This window comes from Oryza sativa, chromosome 5 (assembly GCF_034140825.1).
Source record: "Oryza sativa Japonica Group chromosome 5, ASM3414082v1".
Classification (NCBI taxonomy): domain Eukaryota; kingdom Viridiplantae; phylum Streptophyta; class Magnoliopsida; order Poales; family Poaceae; genus Oryza; species Oryza sativa.
The window spans coordinates 13,335,117-13,355,583 of NC_089039.1; the positions used below are offsets into that span (position 1 = coordinate 13,335,117).

The 20,467-nt window shown below is 46.2% G+C and overlaps 3 protein-coding genes across 3 annotated transcripts; 1 reads left to right on the top strand and 2 right to left on the bottom strand.

Moving 5' to 3' along the window:
- Positions 1–497: 497 nt before the first annotated feature.
- Positions 498–1,615, top strand: LOC4338333 (uncharacterized). The gene has a single exon (XM_015783621.3). The coding sequence runs from the start codon at positions 587–589 to the stop codon at positions 1,466–1,468; it is 882 nt and encodes a 293-aa protein (XP_015639107.1). The 5' UTR covers positions 498–586; the 3' UTR covers positions 1,469–1,615.
- Positions 1,616–2,520: 905 nt separating this feature from the next.
- Positions 2,521–3,671, bottom strand: LOC107275498 (CAX-interacting protein 4). The gene has a single exon (XM_015783090.3). It carries the CDS (start codon positions 3,585–3,587, stop codon positions 2,694–2,696), a length of 894 nt encoding a protein of 297 aa, XP_015638576.1. The 5' UTR covers positions 3,588–3,671; the 3' UTR covers positions 2,521–2,693.
- A 7,606-nt stretch (positions 3,672–11,277) lies between these two features.
- LOC9267951 (disease resistance protein RPV1-like) lies at positions 11,278–20,467 on the bottom strand. Its single transcript, XM_066310883.1, has 3 exons — positions 18,525–20,467; positions 13,461–17,492; positions 11,278–13,428 (listed from the first exon to the last, which is right to left on the bottom strand). Exons 2-3 carry the CDS (start codon positions 14,364–14,366, stop codon positions 12,985–12,987), a joined length of 1,350 nt encoding a protein of 449 aa, XP_066166980.1. The 5' UTR covers positions 14,367–17,492; positions 18,525–20,467; the 3' UTR covers positions 11,278–12,984.

The following is a 20,467-nucleotide window of genomic DNA, read 5'->3' on the forward strand; positions in this document are numbered from 1 at the left end:
CCCACCCATGGCCGGTCGAGAAGAGAGCCGCTGCCTCGATGGCGAGGGGCATGACGCTCCACGCGCGCCTCGCCGAGCCTCCGGGTGTGTCCTCCCTACACGTCCGCCTGAACGCCGACGAGCTCCGCAGGTGCAGGTCGTGCTCCTCCCGGCCGCCGCATCTAAAAAGCGGCGAGTCAGAAGGCGGTAACGGCGAGATCATCGACGATAGCGGCGGTGGCGAGTCGAAAGGTTTCTCCCCGAACGCGATCGTCGAGACCGCGGACAAGAAGCTCATCGTCCTCAGCTCGTCGGTGCCGCATTGCCCCGATATCTGCTTCTACGTCGTCTACGAAGCCGCCGAGACGTCGCTCTCCATGATTCCCCACTTACCTTCTAACTGCCGACCCACCTTCACGCAGCGGCCTCTCCCCGTGCGCCGCCGTGGCGGCGACGGCGATGGTGGTGGCTACACCTTGGCCCTCATGGCGAGCGCCTCGGTGTTTGACGAACAGGGGGGTCGAAGCCGCAAGGACGTCCTCTGCATGTGGCCGCCGCCGGACTCCTCTAAGCCGCTGCCGCTGTTGACACGGAGGGGCATCGAGCCATGGCGGGCCAAGCGGCCGCGCTTACCCTCCGACAAGCCGGACGACTTCGCCGCCGACACGGTGTTCTCGTTCGATGGACAGTTGGACACGCTTTCTGGGCCGACCTCGCACAGGGCGTCCTCTGCTGCAGCTGCGATGACGTGCTCTCCGGCGGCTACGACGTCGAGTTCCGGTACCTCGCGCTGCCGCCGGAGTGCCGGCTGGACGCCAACTGGACCACGAGGAGGCAGCCGCAGAGGTACCGGACGATGAGCCGCGTCGGCGACACGATCGAGTTCGTGTCCATCGGCGACGGTCTCCACCGCCAGGAATTCACGGCCAGCACAACGCTGGCGGTGTGGGCTCTGGTCCCGGCCACCGGCGAGTGGAAGTGGAAGAAGCTCCACGAGCTGAGCATGGCGACGCTGTGGAGACTCGACGGCTTCAAGAACGCCGGGTTGCCGGAGGTCATGCCGATCCATCCCATCCTGAGCACGAAGCAAGACGGTGTCATTTACATGGTCTCGTCGGCTGATGACCTCGCGTCCGCGGGTCGTGAAGACAGCTCCGCCTCCGAGTCCGAGGGGTGGGACTCTGATGTCGGGGACGAGAGCGACGACGACGACGAGGAAGACGGCGTCCTCGTTGAGGAGGAGCGGCAGTACTTGATCGGTCTCGACATACGCAACGAGAGTCTCCTGTCGTGGAGACGTCTCCCGGGTAGCGGCTATCTCGACCGGCCTGATCTCATGGGTTTCGACGTGTCCAAATGCCTTGACGAACATTGCCTGTGCCCTCCCGCCGACGCCGCTCCGAACACTGATGGGGCTGAGGTGCTTATATACGGTTCCAGCTACACGCAAGAGGAAGTTGCCAAGCAGCCCAAACTCTCGTTGATCTGAATTACCTTTTCTCTGTATAGGAGTCAATGTTTTAAATAGTGGGCTAAGGCATTTAGCGGTAAACTTCCCAAACAGCTATAGCTGCAGCTATAATGGGCTAAATGAAGCTATAGCGGCTAAATTGTACATGATAGCAAATAGTTAGAACCCTTCTCAAACAGCTATAGCAGGAGATATCGACAGTTATAGCGGGAGATTTAAAACCCTGATAGGAGTACATTCAGTTCCTCACTTCCTCCGATCTAGCTAGGACCACCCCGTCCATTGTGATCGTCTTCGCCTCCGGCAAGTAGGGGAATGCCCACACGTGATGGAGATGGAGCAGTCAGTAGGCTCCCATTGTGCTTGAGGGCTGCTATGCGGGATGGTTGTACCTCGTGTTGTGGTCGCCTCATCTAGTTGCCATCGTGTTTCTGCCGATTTTTTTTCTTTTTTCTTTAGGCGATGTGATCGTAGTTTCTTTACGCAGAGTAGTATGTGTGATTCAATGGAACCAGGATAAAAGAATTAGTATGATTTCACTCTACTGTGTGCATTGATTAGCATGCGTTTGTTCCGTGTTTGCGCCGCATAATAGAATGTACAGATGTTTGCGTGATTAAGAGTTACATAGTGTAAACAAAACAAATTTGACTCTAAATAAAACACGTAACTCCTCTAATTAGATTTGCATGCTCGTGGAATGACATCACATATTGATATATCTCAATATTTTTTTTAGAATTTATTGATAACATTTTAGACCATATGCATAAAACTAAAGGATGTCCTCAAAGGAAAAATATCTTCTCGTGGAAACTAGATATTCCCTCCATCCTCTAATATAAGCGATTTTAATATTTTACTTGTACTGTTTGACCACTCGTCTTATTTAAAAAAATTGTGTAAATATAAAAAACGAAAAGTTGTGCTTAAAGTACTTTGAATAATAAAGTAAGTCACAAATAAAATAAATAATAATTCTAAAAATTTTTGAATAAGATGAGTGGTCAAACAGTACAAGTAAAATGTCAAAATCCCTTATATTAAAGGAAGAATGTAGTATATAGTCCCCAAATACTGCACTTTTCAATCTTGAAAAATACAACAGGAATCTGTGAATAGAGGGCAAAGTCAGAACTCGTCGATAAAGGGAAAATATTGTCCAGAAAGATCTCCTGCTCCTCCTTGCGCCGCTTTGCCACCCATATGAGATTCAGCAGGGTCACGACCACCACTTCCAGAATCACTGCCGATCGAATGCATCCTTTCTGCGGCGGCGGCGGCGCCGCCGCAGCGTGTGGTGATCGTCATCCGATGAGTCGTCGTCGTAGCTCCTGCGGCGGTGGCGGCTCCTACCCCTCTCCCTCTCCTCCTTGCTGCTCTTCCTATGATGCCTCCTCTTGATCTTCTTGTCTGAATCAGTCTCGCTATCCTCCTCACATGATCTTTCACGCCTCTTGCGTCTACTCTTCTTCTTGTCTTCTTTGCTGCTGCTTCTCCTGTGCTTCGACCTTCCCCTGCTGCTCCTCCTTTGGCGGCTTGTCTTCTTCTCTTTCTTCTCTTCCTCCCTCGATTGCTTACTGCCATCCTTGTGGAGCTCCCGCTTAGCGATTATTCTCTCAAGCTCAGGATCAATGTCAGAATCGGAGGAATCATAGCTGTCTTCTTCATCATCCTCAGCGGAGCCCTCCTCAGCATCGCTGCTACCACCAGAGGTCTTCTTCCTGAACTCGTCGAGCTTGGCCTGCGATGAGGCGGCCTGACGAATACCGGCCTCGACGTCGTCGTCCATATCGAGGTCCTTGACGCAGAGGAAGTTGCGGCACTGGAAGGTGAGGTGGCCGACGCGGCCGCACTTCCGGCAGCCGCCGCGGGTCTCGTCGGAGGTGGAGCCGGTGGCGCGGATGATCGTGAGGAGGCTCTGGTAGCTAGTGTAGGTGTTTTCGGAGGGGGCTGATGCGGCGGCGGCGGCGGCGGAGACGGAGGAGGATGAGGGAGCCTGGTGCTTGCTTCTCTCCGCCGGGGCGTAGGGGTCGTAGCCGATGGCGCTCTGCCAGATGCAGTGCGTCTGCAACGCCGCGCTGCTGTGGACGCGGTTGTTGGCGGGCATGCGCACGCGCCCCGCGGTGGCCGGCATCTTCGCTCTCGCCGGCCGCCGGTTGCGTCCGCCGGGGAAGGGGTGATCGGTTTAGGGGTAGGGTTTCGTGGAGGGCGACGGGGGAATTGGGATCGGGAGCGGCGACTCGGTCGAAGGAGAAACGCTAATAACGCGCGCGTTTTATGACCTCGATTTCTCTCGGTCACAAACACTAGTTCAAATACTTGTTCCGTCTCGATGAAAGTCGGTTAAACTTGTTTGGGACTCTGGGACAAGGTCTGTCAGTCAGTGTGTGTAAGTTTGTGCTAAAGACATACTCCCTCCGTCCCAAAAAAGATAAACCCTTTATTTCCGTGTCCAATGTTTGACTGTTCGTCTTATCTGAAAAAATTATGAAAAAAATTAAAAAGACAAGTCACGCATAAAGTATTAATCATGTTTTATCATCTAACAACAATGAAAATACTAATTATAAAAAAATTTCATATAAGACGGACAGTTAAACGTTGGACACGAAAACTTAGGGTTTGTTTTTTTTTTTTGAGACGGAGGGAATAATTTGGGTGACTTCATCTAACAACAATGAAAATACTAATTATAAAAAAATTTCATATAAGACGGACAGTTAAACGTTGGACATGAAAACCTAGGGTTTGTCTTTTTTTTTTTTAGACGGAGGGAATAATTTGGGTGACTTGACTATGTCAGTGGGTGCAAGTTTGTGCGAATGATCGTGTATTCATGTGTGACTATGTCAGTGTGTGCAAGTTTGTGGTTGTTTCTCGTTATGGTATTATTAATCGCTAAAATTTGGAAATGTTGATATGTCCTATTAGAAAAAATAATGAGTTATATTTCTTCGTTGACTAGCAATAGTGGTTGTGCGTTGCAACGGGAAAAACACCATTTGATAGTGCGACACATTGAAAACCTCAAATAAGTAAAAATCAAGTCTAATTTGATATATTAATAAATAGGTAGAACCAAGTTTAATTTGATGAATTAGCATAGTATCGACGTTCGATGTCGCGATTCTGGTATTTGCATAGTATGGGGATCGTTGGTACTAGGATATACGCAAGATTGTAATAAAAGAGATGGGGACGAGGATTATTATATAGGTTCGGGCCCCTGAATTGTCAGGTAATAACCCTACTCCTGTTGGCCGAAGCCGATCGTTGCTCTTATTCATCATAATCATACCAGTACAATATTTGGGGTAGCCTATCTATTTGTTGTTGACTTGATGGCCATAAAACCATCCCGTAGTCGACGACAGAGTAGTCTTCCTCCTCGAATCCGTGTCCGGCGAGATCAGAGACAGCGCTAGATCCCTCCTGACGGTAGTCGTAGGAACCGTATGGGGACAAACTAGGCTTATCTCCGATGTCAATATCCGCCTATCCGGCGGCTTGTCTTGGCATATGTTGGCTTGTATGTTGATCTTGTGTCTTGATCTATTGTTCCGTGTCCTCCCTCCTTATAGGGGGCCTTGTATTTATACCCATAGGTGCCCCCTTGTCCAAGTAGAACTAGGGAAACCAATATGGATACAATCCGAATAGTCATTGTCGTTTCCATGTAGAACTCAATTGTTTCTTCCTTATGCTTCACTCCTCCTATATCCGAAGGTTGTTTCCGTATAAGACATGGTATGTGGTGGGTCCTGCCAAGATTTAGTCAACTACTATTAGGTATGTGGTATCCATAACCCTAACACATAGGATTTAGGATTTAGTTTTAGATTTATTTTTTGAGCCTACTTAGGAGTTTATCCGAGGACTTTAATTTAAAAAATCCGAGCCACATTGTTTGATCAAATTTGCTTTTGGCCTAGGTCTTCCCAAGCCGGCCCAAACTTGGGCTGGCCCATCTTCGGCGAGCCGATCCAATTCAACGGCCCGCAAGCCGAGCAGCTGAGCGCGGCCCACATATGTGAGGACGGTCCGATGCGCTTCCGCGGCCCATTGGGCGCAACGTAATCACCGGCGGTGGCGGCCCAACGCTGGGCGAATCTGAGCCGTTCGATCTAATGGATGGCTCTGATCGTCACCGCGCCGGATAAAGTGCCGACCGGGAGAGAGGGGCAAAACCCTAGCTCCCAAATCCCTCTCTCCCGATCCCATTTCTCTCCGGCGACGAGCGAGCGGAACGATGGCGAAGACGGCGACGACGGTCCGGCGAGCTGGTGCGCGCGTGCGGTGACGACCGCCGAGCAGCTCCTGCTTTGCCGGCTGGGGGGGGCACACCCGAGGGGGCGCAAAGTCGTGCCACGGTGTTGGTGGTCCGGCTAGGCGGGCGCGCAAACGGCGACGAGCGCCGAGTAGCCTGGACCTCATCGGCGGGAGGGGCGACGCCAAGCCGACACTTCCAGTCTACGGCAAGGGACAGTGGAGGGGTGATCCAGGATAGCACGCGCACGGGGAACCCGACGCGACTGCAAGGAGGTGAAGGTGTGGCGGTGCCGCTTCCCGGAAAGCTCCGGTGAGCTTAGGGGCTTCAAGTCCGGTAAGTAACCCGAACCCTTAGCTTAATTGATTTGGATTTTGACTCTTAGGGTTCTTACCCAAAATTAGGGTTCTTCGAATTTGGGGAATTTTGTCGGGAAATTTCAATCTATTTTACTCCCTCTTTTCGAGTTAGGGGAGTTTCAATATCATTTATCCTCTTTTAATTTTGGGAACTTCAATCTAGTTTATCCTTTGCTCAATTTTGGTTTTTTTTTCTTTGGCCGGCGTTTCATCGCATGGGCGGGAATGGAGGGCGCTGCTCGGTCCCCTTGGAAAGATTGAGATTAAAATAAGATAAGATTTTCATGGACGACGGAAGTAAATTGAATCATACTTTCTTTTTTTAATGCTTTTTTTGCCCTTTTTTTATTATTACGGATGCCTGAACGTTTTTAAATTTCTAAGTAGCAGAGATAGAGATAGAGATATATAGTACCGTGTCACATATAATAGAATTTGAATTTTTTTACCACGTCATATATAATTCCTTTTTTTTGAATCGGATAGTTTCGTTTTTTAGTTTTTTTTCTAACTTTTTTTTGCCACATCCACGGAATCAGATTCGTTTTTTTCACCAGATTTTTTTTCGCCCAGTTTTTTTTTTCACCCGATTCCTTTTTTTTAATCGGGCAGATGCATTTTTTTATTTATTTTTCATCCCCTTTTTACACGGAATTGGATTCTTTTTTTAGCCCGATTTTTTCACCCAATTTTTTTGCCCAGTTTTTTTTTCGCCAGATTTTTTTTTGCACGGACGACGGAAACACCTCTTATTTTTTAACTAGTAGAGATGTGTGATGTTTAGTTTGAGGGGTTTTTATGTTTCGATTTATATTCGTCACCGAATTTGTTTCAGTTCATATTCGCTCAGTATATCCAATAATATTCAATTCCGTTTTCGTGGCGAAGCCAAAGGTCTAGCCAAACAGATTGCAGCAGCTGCTGCAGAAAGCACCGCAACAGACCCCAGCGCTAGCGGCTGGTTGTTGGTGTCACGCTTGATATGTGTTGCAATTGAAATATATTGATTGTACATTATTTTTAGGCAATTGCAATATAAATATGATAGGGTTCTGGGATGGATTCAATTGCATAAGAATTTTGGGACCTGCTGAAATAGACAAATTCTAACCAATTTTACCACAAACATCATAGTTTACTATGGGAGAAATGGAAAGTCAATGTCTCGGGCCCCATCGAAATAGATGAATTTCGGAGTATTCCATATGAATCCTAGAATCTTATATGGTATGTGTTGCAATTACCTGTTTTTATCGAGTATATCCACCTTGCTATCTATATTTTAGGGTTGCGTTCGCCACCTTGGTACTATCTCTTCCTGGTGCAGATAGCGTATGTGCGCGCGCGTGTACGTGCATGGCCACCTAAGTTCATACTGTATTTCTTTCAAGAAAAAAAACTATATTGAAGAAATGTTTAATAATAACGAAATATGTGAATCCAAATATTCGAGTACATGCATCTTCCAAAACAATCATCCAGTACACGTGCCTTGCAGAGGAACACCTTATTTTGGCGAAAAAGGAATTTCTCACATCTTTATAATCTTCATATATTAGTAAAAGTTACAGTAATTTCTCAAGACATCTGGCCATAAAACAAAGGAGATCAGCTATGAGCAAATTCAACATATCTGGAAACATATATAAACATACGTCTTGCGTGAGCATACTTTACATAGCCAAGGAGAAAGATTAAAAATCCAATAGTATTCAAAATCCTGGTGCAACCCATTTGAGCATGAACAAATGGTGACAAATAAAAACCAAACTCAGACTTCAAGAATTAAAATGTCATTAATCACTGCTTGTCGCCATGCGCCGTATATTATAGGTTCCACTCACATTCAATATTTTTTATTTGCTTTTTCAACAAATGGATAATACTAAATCAATAAACCAAACTTTATAGAAATTTATCTGAACGGAAAAGAGTACTAAGAAATCTCATTTTCGTCATTGGAGCAGAATCTTTCCAACTCGCCCTTGCCCCCCCCCCCCCCCCCCCACCCCAATTTATTTGCACTGTTTTGGAGCATTACATTACTGCATCAATGCATCATAATCTTGCAACGAAGGGAACAAATCGATCTCCCCACGGAGAGTAAATGTCTAATTCCTGATTTTGCAAGGAGATGGCACGCAAATGAATAATTCTTTTCGCGAACGCACAAAATGTCTAATTCCTGCTTTTGCAAAGAACAGACTAATATTAACTCTTGCTAAATAGGATGCTCATTTTCTACAAGAAAAAACATGTAGAGGGCTTTTAAGCATCAAATAGACTGTAAAATTCAAGATTTTTATTTGAGTAAATAGGTGCAAGATGCACGAAGAAGTCCTTAGGTCATTTTAGTGAAGAATTTATGTGTTTCAGTTTGGAATTCTAAAAGTACTTGCGTAACAAATTGCTTCTTTTAGTACGATGCCTTCTAATTCACGCAAATCAAGATGCTAAATCATCAAAGTTCATTCCTGCACATTTCTTTAAGTACAGATAATAATATCCTCCTACTGATAAGAATGCCCAGGAACTTGAGTGCATATATGTCTCAATTCTACACACATGCACATACAAAAAAAAAAGAAAGGCTACTGGCTACTTACTCAAATCAAGCAAACAGAACTACAGAACAGTCTCTACTTTCTGATGACCTTCCTCCAACCCCAATAAATCTCAGTTTCTCACAGGCACAGTATTGCGTATCGGTCCAATTTGATGCTGATACTGTTCAGTTTGTAAAACTAAAGAATATACTGCAGATTCAAGAAATAAACATTTTCGTTAGCTGAAACTGCAGTTTATAGATTATAGCAATGTACAAATATTGTAGCAGAGTTCTGCACTAGAACAACGAGCGGACATAAACTTTCTAGCATAACATTAAAATAACAACACAGAATAAATATAAGAGTGCGGAGAGAGAGAGAGGAAACGCTCAGGGTCTTCCGTCTAGCTTCACAAGGTGGTGGGTTAGATACACTAGAAGGGATACCATCATCTCAATCGGGCGGTAAACCCCATCTCAATCGGGCACGGCGTCCGTCACAGGCTAGAAGTCACAGATGTGAAGAGTTATCTCAATCGGGCAAACGGCCGTCACTGATAAATCTATCTCAATCGGGCCCTAATTAAAGCCCGTCACCGATAGCTTTGACCCAGACGACCAGTCAAACTATAGCCCGTCACGGATGACCTATCTCAATCGGGCCACAACTAGCGCCCGTCACAGATGACCCTTATCTATGACGGGCATCAAATATAGTCCATCACAAATGAGTCATCTGTGACGGGCATCAATGCCCGTCACAGATGAGTACATCCAAAAATAAATAAATTTTATTTTTTGGCTAGCCCTGCCCTCACTCGTGTGCACCCACGTGGGAACTATAGCCCGTCACAGATGACAGATGAGTACATCCAAAAATAAATAAATTTTATTTTTTGGCTAGCCCTGCCCTCACTCGTGTGCACCCACGCGGGAACTATAGCCCGTCACAGATGAGTCATCTGTTACGGGCGATGAGTACAATCCAAAAATAAATAAATTTTATTTTTTGGCTAGCCCTGCACTCGTGTGCACCCACGCGGGAAGTTCAAACTTCCCAGTCAGTCGATTTTCCCAGTCAGTCGATTGGCTTCCAGAAAAGTAGTTGTAACTTGTTGGTATAAGTATATTCTATTAATCCTAATAAGCCCTAGGCCAGGATGTCAAATTGGGGTTATTAAATGATTTCAAATGGAAAAAGTCACCAAAACCAAAGTTGTAGAACTCATCGAGGTGTTTAATTTTTATTTTGGTCATTTTTCCATCTGACTCTATTTAAACAATTTGAAATTTGAAATTCAAAGTTTGAAAAGTTCAAATAGAATTTTAGATCAGTGAACGACTTCAACTGAAAAAGTCATCAACAACAAAGTGAATAAGTTATACAACTTTGTTGTTGATATTTTTTCCATTTGAAATCTTTTACTACCCGTAAAATTATTTTGACTCATAAAATGAATTATTATACTGCACTTAATTATTTTGCTATAGTCAACTTACAAATATAAACATTTCATATGAAAAATTGAAAAATAGTCATCGGTGACGGGCTTTAGTTAATGCCCGATAGAGATTAAGTATATAGCCCGTCACTGATGAGTCATCTGTGACGGGCCTAGTTGTTATCTCAAACGGGCCTCAAGTTATGGCCTGTCACGGATGTTGGTCATCTGTGATGTGCCACAATTTGAGGCCCGTTTGAGATATGGAATGCTATCTCAATCAGTGACGAGCTGCAACTTTAGGCCCGTTTGAGATATGGAATGTTATCTCAATCGGGACTAAACTACGGCCCGTCACTGATAGGTGTCATCCATGACGGGCTTAAGTTTTATGCCCATCTAACATGTCTGTGCGACCATATCTCAATCGGACACTTTTCGGCCCGATTGAGATGACTTCCTTGTAACGGCCCGCTATTTCTAAGCATATTAGAGCCCGTCACAGATAGAAGGATCTGTACTAGTGATAACCTAGGTTCAAAACCTCACCCCTTCTAATTATTTGATATTAGGTATTTCCCTAATATTCACGTCTTTTTTTAGAGAGAGAGATAGAGAGAGAATAAGCTGACCTTAATATTGTGAATACCATTCTAATGCGTTTAGTATCAGTACCACTGTTAGAAATGAATGAATGTACTAGTTTTGATTTCGCACTATTCATCCACAAAATATTCAATTGCAACTATTAAATTACCTTTTCTTATTTTGAATTCAGGAGATTAACTATACCTCATAGTAAATTTATGGATAGATTAGAAATAAAGAGGTACAGCCAGCACTAGCAGCACATGTATTATGTCAGACTCCTTAAAATTTACTAGTCGTTATGATACTATAAAGCAATCAGAATGGAAACTTGTAATAAGTGATTATTGCTTTGTGCATCTTCAGAAGCAGTGGTTAGGATATTATTATTCCAAAATTTAAAAGTGAAACTAAACCAATGTTCTGTGATTATTTTTAAATCCTAAACACTCAAGCATGCTCGTGTGTTCTTTCATTCATGCATTAATTGCACAATGGAGGTAATTCTAATGCTTAATTTGTTTGTTGTCATTAAATATTCCTTAGTTTCATATATTTTGACCAAGATGATCAACCATATCATAATAGTCATTTCTCCTCTAAAAGAAGAATTAAACATTATTTGTACAGTAAGGTGCTCAACAAGATTAGCAGTGCAGACTAGGGGCAATAAAGCACTGCAAACAATGTAAGCATAAATAACTGCAGAAACAGTAGGTTTGCTGGGTTAATACTTACTTTCTTTCCTATGTGAGCAAGCTTCATCTTGTTCTCCTCTATTTCATACCACCTCTTTAATTCAGGACAGTAGGAAACTTTTACAACTTCAAGCATGGGGAGCAGTTGTATACTCTCCGGCAAGGATTTGAGGTGTGGGCAGTCATTGATGTTCAGTTCCATGAGAGAGGCGAGGTGGCCCAGCCCTTCCGGTAGGGATGTCATGCTTGAACAACCGACCATCCATAGCGATTTCAGGGACGTGAGATGCTTCGTGCTCTCTGGCAATGACTTCAGCTTCAAGCATTTCCACAGAATCAATTTCGGAAGAGATTTGAACTGACACAGACTTGCTGGCAGTTCTACCATGTCTTGACACTCTACTGTTATCTGTTTAATGGAAGAAAGGCTTTCAATAATCTCAGGTGAGCTGCAGGTAAGGTCGTCACACTCGTATATCCTCAGCTCATGTAGGGCAGGGAGGTGACAAAGCAATGTCCACTGATCCAGCGGCACCTTGCAATGTTGGACATCCAAGGTAGTTGATGACGAAGACGATGATGGGCCAGTGTATTGTCCACCTCCACATGATGTTACTATATTATCACTGTTCGATATTTTCCACTGGAAAGCTCTTGGCTCATATAGCTTCAACTTCAACTTGGGGCAGTCCAATATTTCCAATTCTTGTAACTTGGGAACATGAACACCTTATCACCATGGTCATTATATGATGTCCTCCATTCCTCCAGGATTTCCATACTATCAAGGGTAAATTTTATCAGTTGAAGGAAGGGTTCGCTGCCACCACAGATATCCCCATCGATTTTACTAATGCTAGGCATGCTTCTAAGAGTCAATTCCTGCAAGTTCGTAACTGACCAAGTGGTGGTAGGCTACTGCAGCTCGGGATATCATCCAGCACAATCCGTACAAGATCAGGGAGATATGAAGAAATGCATGTTAACCATCTTGGAAGGCAAACATTGTTGTAACCTCGTAGCTCGAACTGACTCAAAGTGTTTGGTGGCACTAGCTGTTCCAATACATTCATGTCATCAGCAAATCTCTTGGCATCCCTTCTCCATTCAAGTGCCAGTTTTGAGATGCTTGTTTTCTGTGACAGCTTTATCCTCTTGACTTCTCCTGTGGATTGTACATTTTCTAGACAACTTATCTGCAACTCCGCAGGATTTGCATCCTGAAGCAAAAAAATATTGCTTCCAAGTTCGTTATCACCTACATGAACCACAAAGTTTGGCAACAAAACTAAATTCTGGTAGAGCTTTGGCTGTGTGCCTAACAGCACAGGGCGGAGAAGTAAACCATTTCCATCGTCTAAAAAAGAATTCTGGTGGAGCTGAGATGGACTCTTGTCTTGACTGACTCCAGTCCCTGGCAACCTGTCGCATATAGGAGCTTGAGGCAATCGATCTCGCATAAACTTTCTGGTAGGCTCTTTAGATGGCAGCAGTTCGAGAGGTTCAGGGTATGTAGCTTCTTGAGGCTTCCAAAACTTTCAGGAAGACAAGAAAGATAGAGATTTCCAGACAAATCTAAAATGCTCTAAATTGGAGAGTGTGCTAATGCATTCAATGTATCTGAGGCTATCAGCTAGGTAACTGAACACAGGTGTTAGGCCCTGAGCTAAATATAAATACCGCAGTTCGGTAAGACCGATCAAAATATCTTGCAGCCCCCTGAGATGGCATAGATGATCTGGGAGTCCCTGTGCAGTAGTGTGATAAGTTCAAATGTTGAAGTTTTGTAAGGCCGACCAAATTATCTGGTGTCCATTCCAAACATGAGCAGCCGGATAAATCTAGATGCACCAAATTTTCAAGGTTTCCAAATGATCCAGGCAATACTACCATGAGAAGGCACCCTGACAAGTTTAAGTACTTGAGTTCGGTGAGGCTACCCAAAGCTTCTGATAGTATCCCACGTGCTGAATATCCTGAATCTGAATACACTAATCTTGATATTGCATCCATCACATTTTGCATATGAATGTGTGAAGCTTCATTTTCCTTCTGAACACTAGAGAGTTCTGAAGACAAGTTCAGATATTGCAGTCTGGTGAGGCTACCCAAAACTTCAGATAAGCACCTTGAATTTTTCTTCTGCGAGGGTAAGCAACTAAGCACCTTGAATATAATCGGGGTCTATACAGCCTGTTGAGGCTACCTAAATGTTCAGATACATCTGTAAGATGAGTACAATTTGACAAATCAAGGTGCACCAAATTTTTTAGTTCCCTGAATGATTCTGGCAATTCTACTATTCTAGACCCTGATAAATTGAGGTACATCAGAGCGTCAAGTTTTCCAACTGTTTCTGGCAATTCTACTAGTCGAGAACAGCCTGATAAATCAAGGTGCTCCAAATTTCTTAGTTCCCCAAACGATTCTGGAAATTCTACGAGATGAGAGCAGCCTGATAAATTGAGGTACGTCAGAGCCTCAAGCTTGCCAATTGATTCGGGTAATTTCGATATTTTAGGAGATTCACGGAGGTTGAGGTAATTTAATTTTGACAACATGCTAATAGATTCAGGAATCACTCCATCTCTAACCTGTGGCGCATGAAGATATTGCAACTGCTTCAGTTGATAGATGGAATCAGGAAGCTTCTGTATAGAGCAATGATTTAAATCCAAGACACGCAAGCACTTCGCAGATGAAAATGCTCCATCATTGAGTTTTGTTTTGCTACAACCCACCAAATGGAGAGCCCTTATCTTTCCATGTAAAATCATGGAGAATTCCTTTGATGGCTTGTCATAGTTGGTGATGAATACGTAGCGGTAAGTGCTTTGCCCACATTTATTTTCTTTCGTATCATCTAGAACAATTAATTCATCATCTATGACTGATCTTGCCATGTCATGCACAGGATCATGCATGGTCAATGTTACGAGTCTATCATCCTTTTGACTAATCTGCACAAAGCAAGTTGTGTATGGAAACGTCAAATCGTCAATTATAATCATCCTATTATACTGTTTTGGTGACTTGAGATGGAGATTTGTTTCAAAAGTAATATACTACTTCAAAAACCTTATAATATGTGGCTGTTTTATCATATTAGATGTGCCAAGGCAAAATGATTGATGATGTGCCAAGCAAAATGATCCATCATTTGAAAAAGACCCCCGCGTCGCCCACACGCAGGCGACATGGGGGCGAACCCTACCACCGGCGCCGACCACCCTCGTCCCCTCCCCTACCTCGCCGCCGCCGGAGCTCACCGCCGGCAAAGCCGGCCGGCGAGCTAGGAAGGCGGCGGCGGGGCTTTCTCCGCAGTGGTGCCCCCTCTCAGGCGTGGGGGAGGTGGAGTTTTTTTGCCGGCGGCGGAGAGTGGCGGCGGCGAGGAATCCCGGCCAGGCGGCGGTAGATCCGGCACCGCCGTTGCCGGATCTGGACGGTGCGCCGACGGTGGTGTCGTGGGGCGGCGCGAAGCGGAGGTGGCGCGGCTGGCGGTGGCCGCTGCAGCGTCTAGCGGCGTGCGAGGCGGCGGGGTCGTCACGCAAGTCGACTCGCGAGGCGGCGGTCACGCGCGGCGGCGCGTGCGCCGGAGTATGGGCGGTGGTTTGCCGGCGTCTGCGTGGCGGCGTGGCGCCAGTACGCACCGGTGGTCGGCCTTCCGTGGTTGGTGAGTCTGGTCTCCGACCACCCTCCCGTCGCCGGCATCTGCGGAGGCCGCCCCTGCAACCACCCATTCCTTCTCCCTTGCTGTCTTCCTCCTTTTTCTCTTCCTCTCTGTTCCTCCGGCCATCGCCGGCAGCTGCTCAGGCCCCCCCTCCACTCACCGCACATCCCTTCCTCCCTTCCCCTCACCATCACTTCTTCTTAGTTGCTCATCTGCTCGCCCCAATGTGCTCTCTGCGCTGGCGGTGAAGTTGGTGGTGGTTGCAGCAGTCGTAGGGTTTGTCCCGTGATGGCCAGAGTTCCTCGCCGGATTCATGGAAGACACCGTGGTCTTTGTTGCCCCTGTCTTCAGCTCTCTGTTCCTCTTCATGCCGGCCACGACTCCTTCACTCCTTGGTGCTCCTCCCTTCTTTTGGCCATCTCCAGACCCGGCCGTGGAGCGTTTCGGTGGTTGAGGAGAAGTGTTCGTCCGTGTTTGGGGTCCAGTTTGTTTGTAGTCAGGGCTCTTAGGTCTCGCCAGTCCTTCAAGTGTCCTGTGTCCGTGTGAATCTGTCGTAGTGCCGAGTTTTGAGCAGGGTGCTTGCCCTCTACGATGCTAGAGTTTTTGTGTTAAGGCGGAGTCGGAGCTGCTGCATCGGGTTCAGCCGATGAGCCAGGCAACGATAACACTTAACACTCTGGCTCTGGTTTCTTAGAGGCTCTACACCTTTGAGGAAGTCTTAGGCGAAAGCCTTGTCTGGTCTTCCAGGATCGGCAACATCGACGTCTGCGGGCGCCGTTTCCTCCTTGGAGGTGTTGCCTTATGGACTTTCTCTCCCTTTGGGTGAAAACCCAGCCTAGTTCTTTGGGCGGGCGTCGGCAGCGGCTTCTGTCGTTGTTCACCTCCTTGGAGGCTTCGCCTTGAGGGTCTTGCTCTCCCCTCGGTCACTACTGCGGTTCGTAGTTTTGTCGCAGGCTTTTTCGTGTCTTCTGTGTAAGGTTTTTGCCGGTTTCCCTTTAGCAAACTGTGCAGTTGTATGGTTTTCGGGCCTGGTTTTCCTTATAAACAGGGTCAACTCTCTTCTTCTAATATATCCGGTAGATCTCCTACCGTCTACTGTTTCAAAAAAAAAAAGAACTAGGTTTGTTTCTTTATAGAGAAGTGCACATCTGATTACTTACCGAATATGATTTAGAATGTTGAAGGAAGGACATTCCCAAGAGATGCTCTATGTAGTCCTCAGCAAGCTATGCAGCAGAGAATGTGATGGATGGCTCGATGAAACCAAGAGCAATCCATTGGTGAATCAAATTGTATTTTGTGATATTGCCACCTTTTGGAAAGATGGCACAATAGGCAAAGCACATCCTCAAATAAGATTGCATGTTGTAGTAGTTTAACTTCAAGGATGGAAGCACCAAGTGATGTGGTAAAGATGCTTCTTCAGAGGAACATTCGTTCCATATTTCACTGTTGTTCAGTGCTAGCCATCTGTCAACTGCTTTGGAATACAAAGTGTACCCAAGTGCTCGAGCTGCTAAGGGCATACCTCCACACTTGGTTGCAATCTCTTGCCCTATAACCTCCACCTGCTGTTTATCACCTCTACCTTCAAAGGCACTGTATATTTTAATGATAGCCCAACATATGTCATCGTTCAATGGTTCTAGCTTGTATGGTTTCACTGTGCAAATTCTTTTGGCAATTTCTTCTGTGCGTGTGGTAACTATGACATCCACCTCACTGCCCTTCTTGCCAACATTTAACATAATCTTCAAATTGTCCAGCTTAAATTGGTCGCTCTCCCATATGTTATCTAAAACAATCAAAATCCTTCGGCCTTCTAGTAGACCGGCAAGGCGTTTTCTCATCAACTGAATATCTGAAATAAAGCTCTCCTTTTCTGGATATGCAACATGTGAAATTATTGTGTTCACTATTTTATCCAAATCAAAGGTCTGAGACACATGGACCTATGCATGGAAATCGTACTTTGTGAAATGGCTGTCATCAAAAACCATGTGTGCCAACGTTGTTTTACCAATGCCTCCAATCCCATAAATAGGGCTGTGTTTAGATCCAAAGTTTGGATCCAAACTTCAGTCCTTTTCCATCACATCAACTTGTCATACACACACAACTTTTCAGTCACATCATCTCCAATTTTAACCAAAATCTAAACTTTACGCTGAACTAAACACAGCCTAGGAAGAATAATGGTACTTTCTTCAGAGCCTCTTGTCAGCAATGCAGCTATGATGTTTCTTTTGTCCTCGGACCTCCCGATGATGACACTTTCATCAGTCAACTCAGGTAATTGAGGCCGCGGATCTGCACGATGCTGCTCAAAGGAAGCAGTGTTTGGCACAAAACTGAAATTCTTGTGTTCCTCTGTGTTCTTTGCCAATTCCTTTCTCATCCTCTTCATCTTACTAGCCATAGGAAACCTGCTAGGTGCAGTTGCAAGTTTGTGGAACACTCCCTTTTTCTGCAATAAATTTCATTTGATTTATTAATATACGTGAGAATTAGTGAAAAGTCACAAGCTACAATTTATATTGATGGAAACCTGGCCAAACTGTTAACGAACACAGGATTGTTCACTTTGACGACATTGAAGAAGTAGTTCAGTGCAAGAAGATTATGTAAAATGGTTTTGAAAATTGGTTACTGGATCTCAGATATACACAACAGGTCGTTGACTTAATGTTGCAACCAAGTTAGATAAACCGTACTACAAATTCCTCTGTACCAATATACTCCCTCCCTCCGTCCCATAAAAAACGAATCTATGATTGGATATGACACATTCTAGTAGAATAAATCTGGACATAGGCACATCCAGATTTATTGTATTAAGATGTATTACATCTAGTAATAGGTTGGTTTCTTATGAGACGGAGAGAGCATGGCCTTATTTTTTTATGAGACGGAGAGAGTATGGCCTGGTTTAGTTCCCAAATTTTTTTCCCAAAAATGTCACATCGAATCTTTAGACACATGTATAGAGCATCAAATATAGATAAAAACAAAAACTAATTGCACAGTTTGCATAGAAATCGCGAGACGAATCTTTTGAGCCTAATTAGTCCATGATTAGCCATAAGTGCTACGGTGCCCACATGTGCTAATGATGGCTTAATTAGGCTCAAAAGATTCGTCTCGCAGTTTCCAGGCGAGTTATGAAGTTAGTTTTTTTATTCGTGTCCAAAAACCCCTTCCGACATCTGGTCAAACATCCGATGTGACATCCAAAAATTTTCTTTTCGCGAACTAAACAATGCCTATATGTTACTCCAACATCAGCTCTTTTGTACATAGTGTTTGGTTCAAGATCAAATTTATGGCATCCCACAAACTTTTAGCCCCATGTTTCATCTATCCGATACACCAGATTTACCAAAAAAAAAAAGTGATGTGCCATAATCCCACAACGTAATACTACAAAAATTGGGCAAAATGTTCCTACTCCAACTTGGTCAGACCCAGGACAAGTTAATTTGGTTTGTCAGGAGTTTACCTTCCCTGCGTCCGGCTCGGTGGACTGGAATTCGTCGAGCATATCGGAGATATCGTAGGCCGCCCTTGAGGCGCTTGAGCCAAAGCCGCACAGGCTCCTCCCGAGCGGCGAACGTCCGGTGAGCCGGCGGAGGATGGTCCCGGCAGCCGGCAAGACAGGCGAGGTGGTAGGCGAGGACCGGCGGCGGAGAAGCAGCGCCGGGAGCTCGTCCCCCCCGGTCGACGGTGGTGCTGTAGACGGAGGAGTCGGGGGTTGCAGGGGGAGACCGGTGCCAGAGGTGGAGCCGAGCTGCGCCATCCGTCTGTCCATCGGGGCGCGATCGTCGGCCAGTGGAGGCGACGACGACGGCATGGCCCCGTCGGTGAGGCCGGCGGAGCAGAACGGATGCTGAAGATGAAGCCAACGACGGGCGGCCTGACGGCGATACAAGAGCGCCGCGCACGGAGGTCGGCAGAGGAGATGTGTTTACGCCATAATTTGGCTCATGGTTGATTTCATTTGAGCGGGCCAGATTATTTAGAATAGTTGGTGCAATCGTTAGGTGGTTTCCTTAAGAATTAGCTAGCTTGATATATGCGCAGGAATTTGTGTTGCACCTGGAGGTGTACGAGTTGCTGGGGAGCTGCAGTGTTTGGATCGGCATGGTGATGCATGTGCTGCTACGACCGAGGAGTTACTGCTGTGCATTCTGTACATACTGGATTGATTTGATCACATACATGCAGTGGAGAAGAAATTTGGCGTGCTGCATTACTCCTCATGCACAGGAGCCGTATTGGCTTGCGTTGGTGTGCGGCTGAGGCGGCAGTTCACAGATGACAAGGCATGATTAGCGCGGGTGGCTGCAAAGATAAAGATATTATTTCTGTTTTATTAGTTTGTTTCCTTTCGGTTCAACTTTCCTATTTTTGTGTGGGACCGGTTAATTCATGTGTACGACGGCATATATATATATATATATATATATATGCTGGTCACGGATGATCAGAGATGAGAACCCCGGACAATTTTATCAATCTACTATTCATCTTTTTTTCTTTTTAGTTCTTTTCTATTTTATTTTTATGGCTGAGTTCTAACAACCCTAGAATTTGGTTGATCTTTACCATTTTACGCTGAAAAACAGTCGTGGATTGGCAAATGAACGAAAAGGCGGAGAGGTGAATAACTCGCCAAAACTGAGGAAGAGGAACCTTTACCAGTTAGATGGGGGGAGGGGACTGTGGGGCTGGCCATTGAGGCGCCGATGCAGGGTCGGCGGCCGGTCTTTGGGAGTACGTGGCCGTGTCAGCCGCTTCCCCAATGCTCATACCTCCGCCACCAGCACGAGCAGGGCACATCGCCGTCCCTATTGCAAATCCCACCGCTAGATCCATGCAACAGGAGCAGCAAAGGCCGGCGGCTGTGTAGCGCAGTGTGTCGAGGCTGGCCTCCTGAGTCCTGATCCACACCGGCAACGACCTGAGGGAGGCGTGGAGGAGATCTGCGCGGAAGGTGTCGGCGGCGACCAGCTGACGGAAGGCGTCGGCGGCAACGTGAATCCTGGACAACGACGGATGCGACGACGGAGATGGGGATCGGTTGAGGGCGAGCCGGCGGCGGGGATCGGTGGCGGCGATATGACGGACGCGACGACGGCGACGGCGGTGGCGCGGGGATCGGTGGCGGCGAGACGACGGACGCGACGACGGCGGAGTGGCAGCAGTCGAGGGCTCAGGCGAATCCTGGACGACAGTGTTGGGGATCGGTTGAGGGCGAGCCGGCGGCGGGGATCAGTCATCGGTGGCGGCGAGACAACGGACGCGACGACGGCCGAGTGGCGGCAGTCGAGGGCAGCAGCGACGGCGGTGGCGCCGATTTGGCCGAGCACGGATGCGATTGCGGCGGAGGGATCGGTGTGGCGGCGCGTGAGAGGGAGAGGACAGGAGGGATTAGGGGTAGAC

Bases quoted from the DNA above. Each gene is read 5' to 3' on its own strand.
- LOC4338333 (XM_015783621.3), top strand. From the start codon at position 587: ATGGCGGGCCAAGCGGCCGCGCTTACCCTCCGACAAGCCGGACGACTT.
- LOC107275498 (XM_015783090.3), bottom strand. From the start codon at position 3,587: ATGCCGGCCACCGCGGGGCGCGTGCGCATGCCCGCCAACAACCGCGTC.
- LOC9267951 (XM_066310883.1), bottom strand. From the start codon at position 14,366: ATGATTATAATTGACGATTTGACGTTTCCATACACAACTTGCTTTGTG. The intron at 13,429-13,460 runs GCCTCACCAGAC...CTGAACTTGTCT, and splicing joins CTTATCTGAAGTTTTGGGTA to TCAGAACTCTCTAGTGTTCA.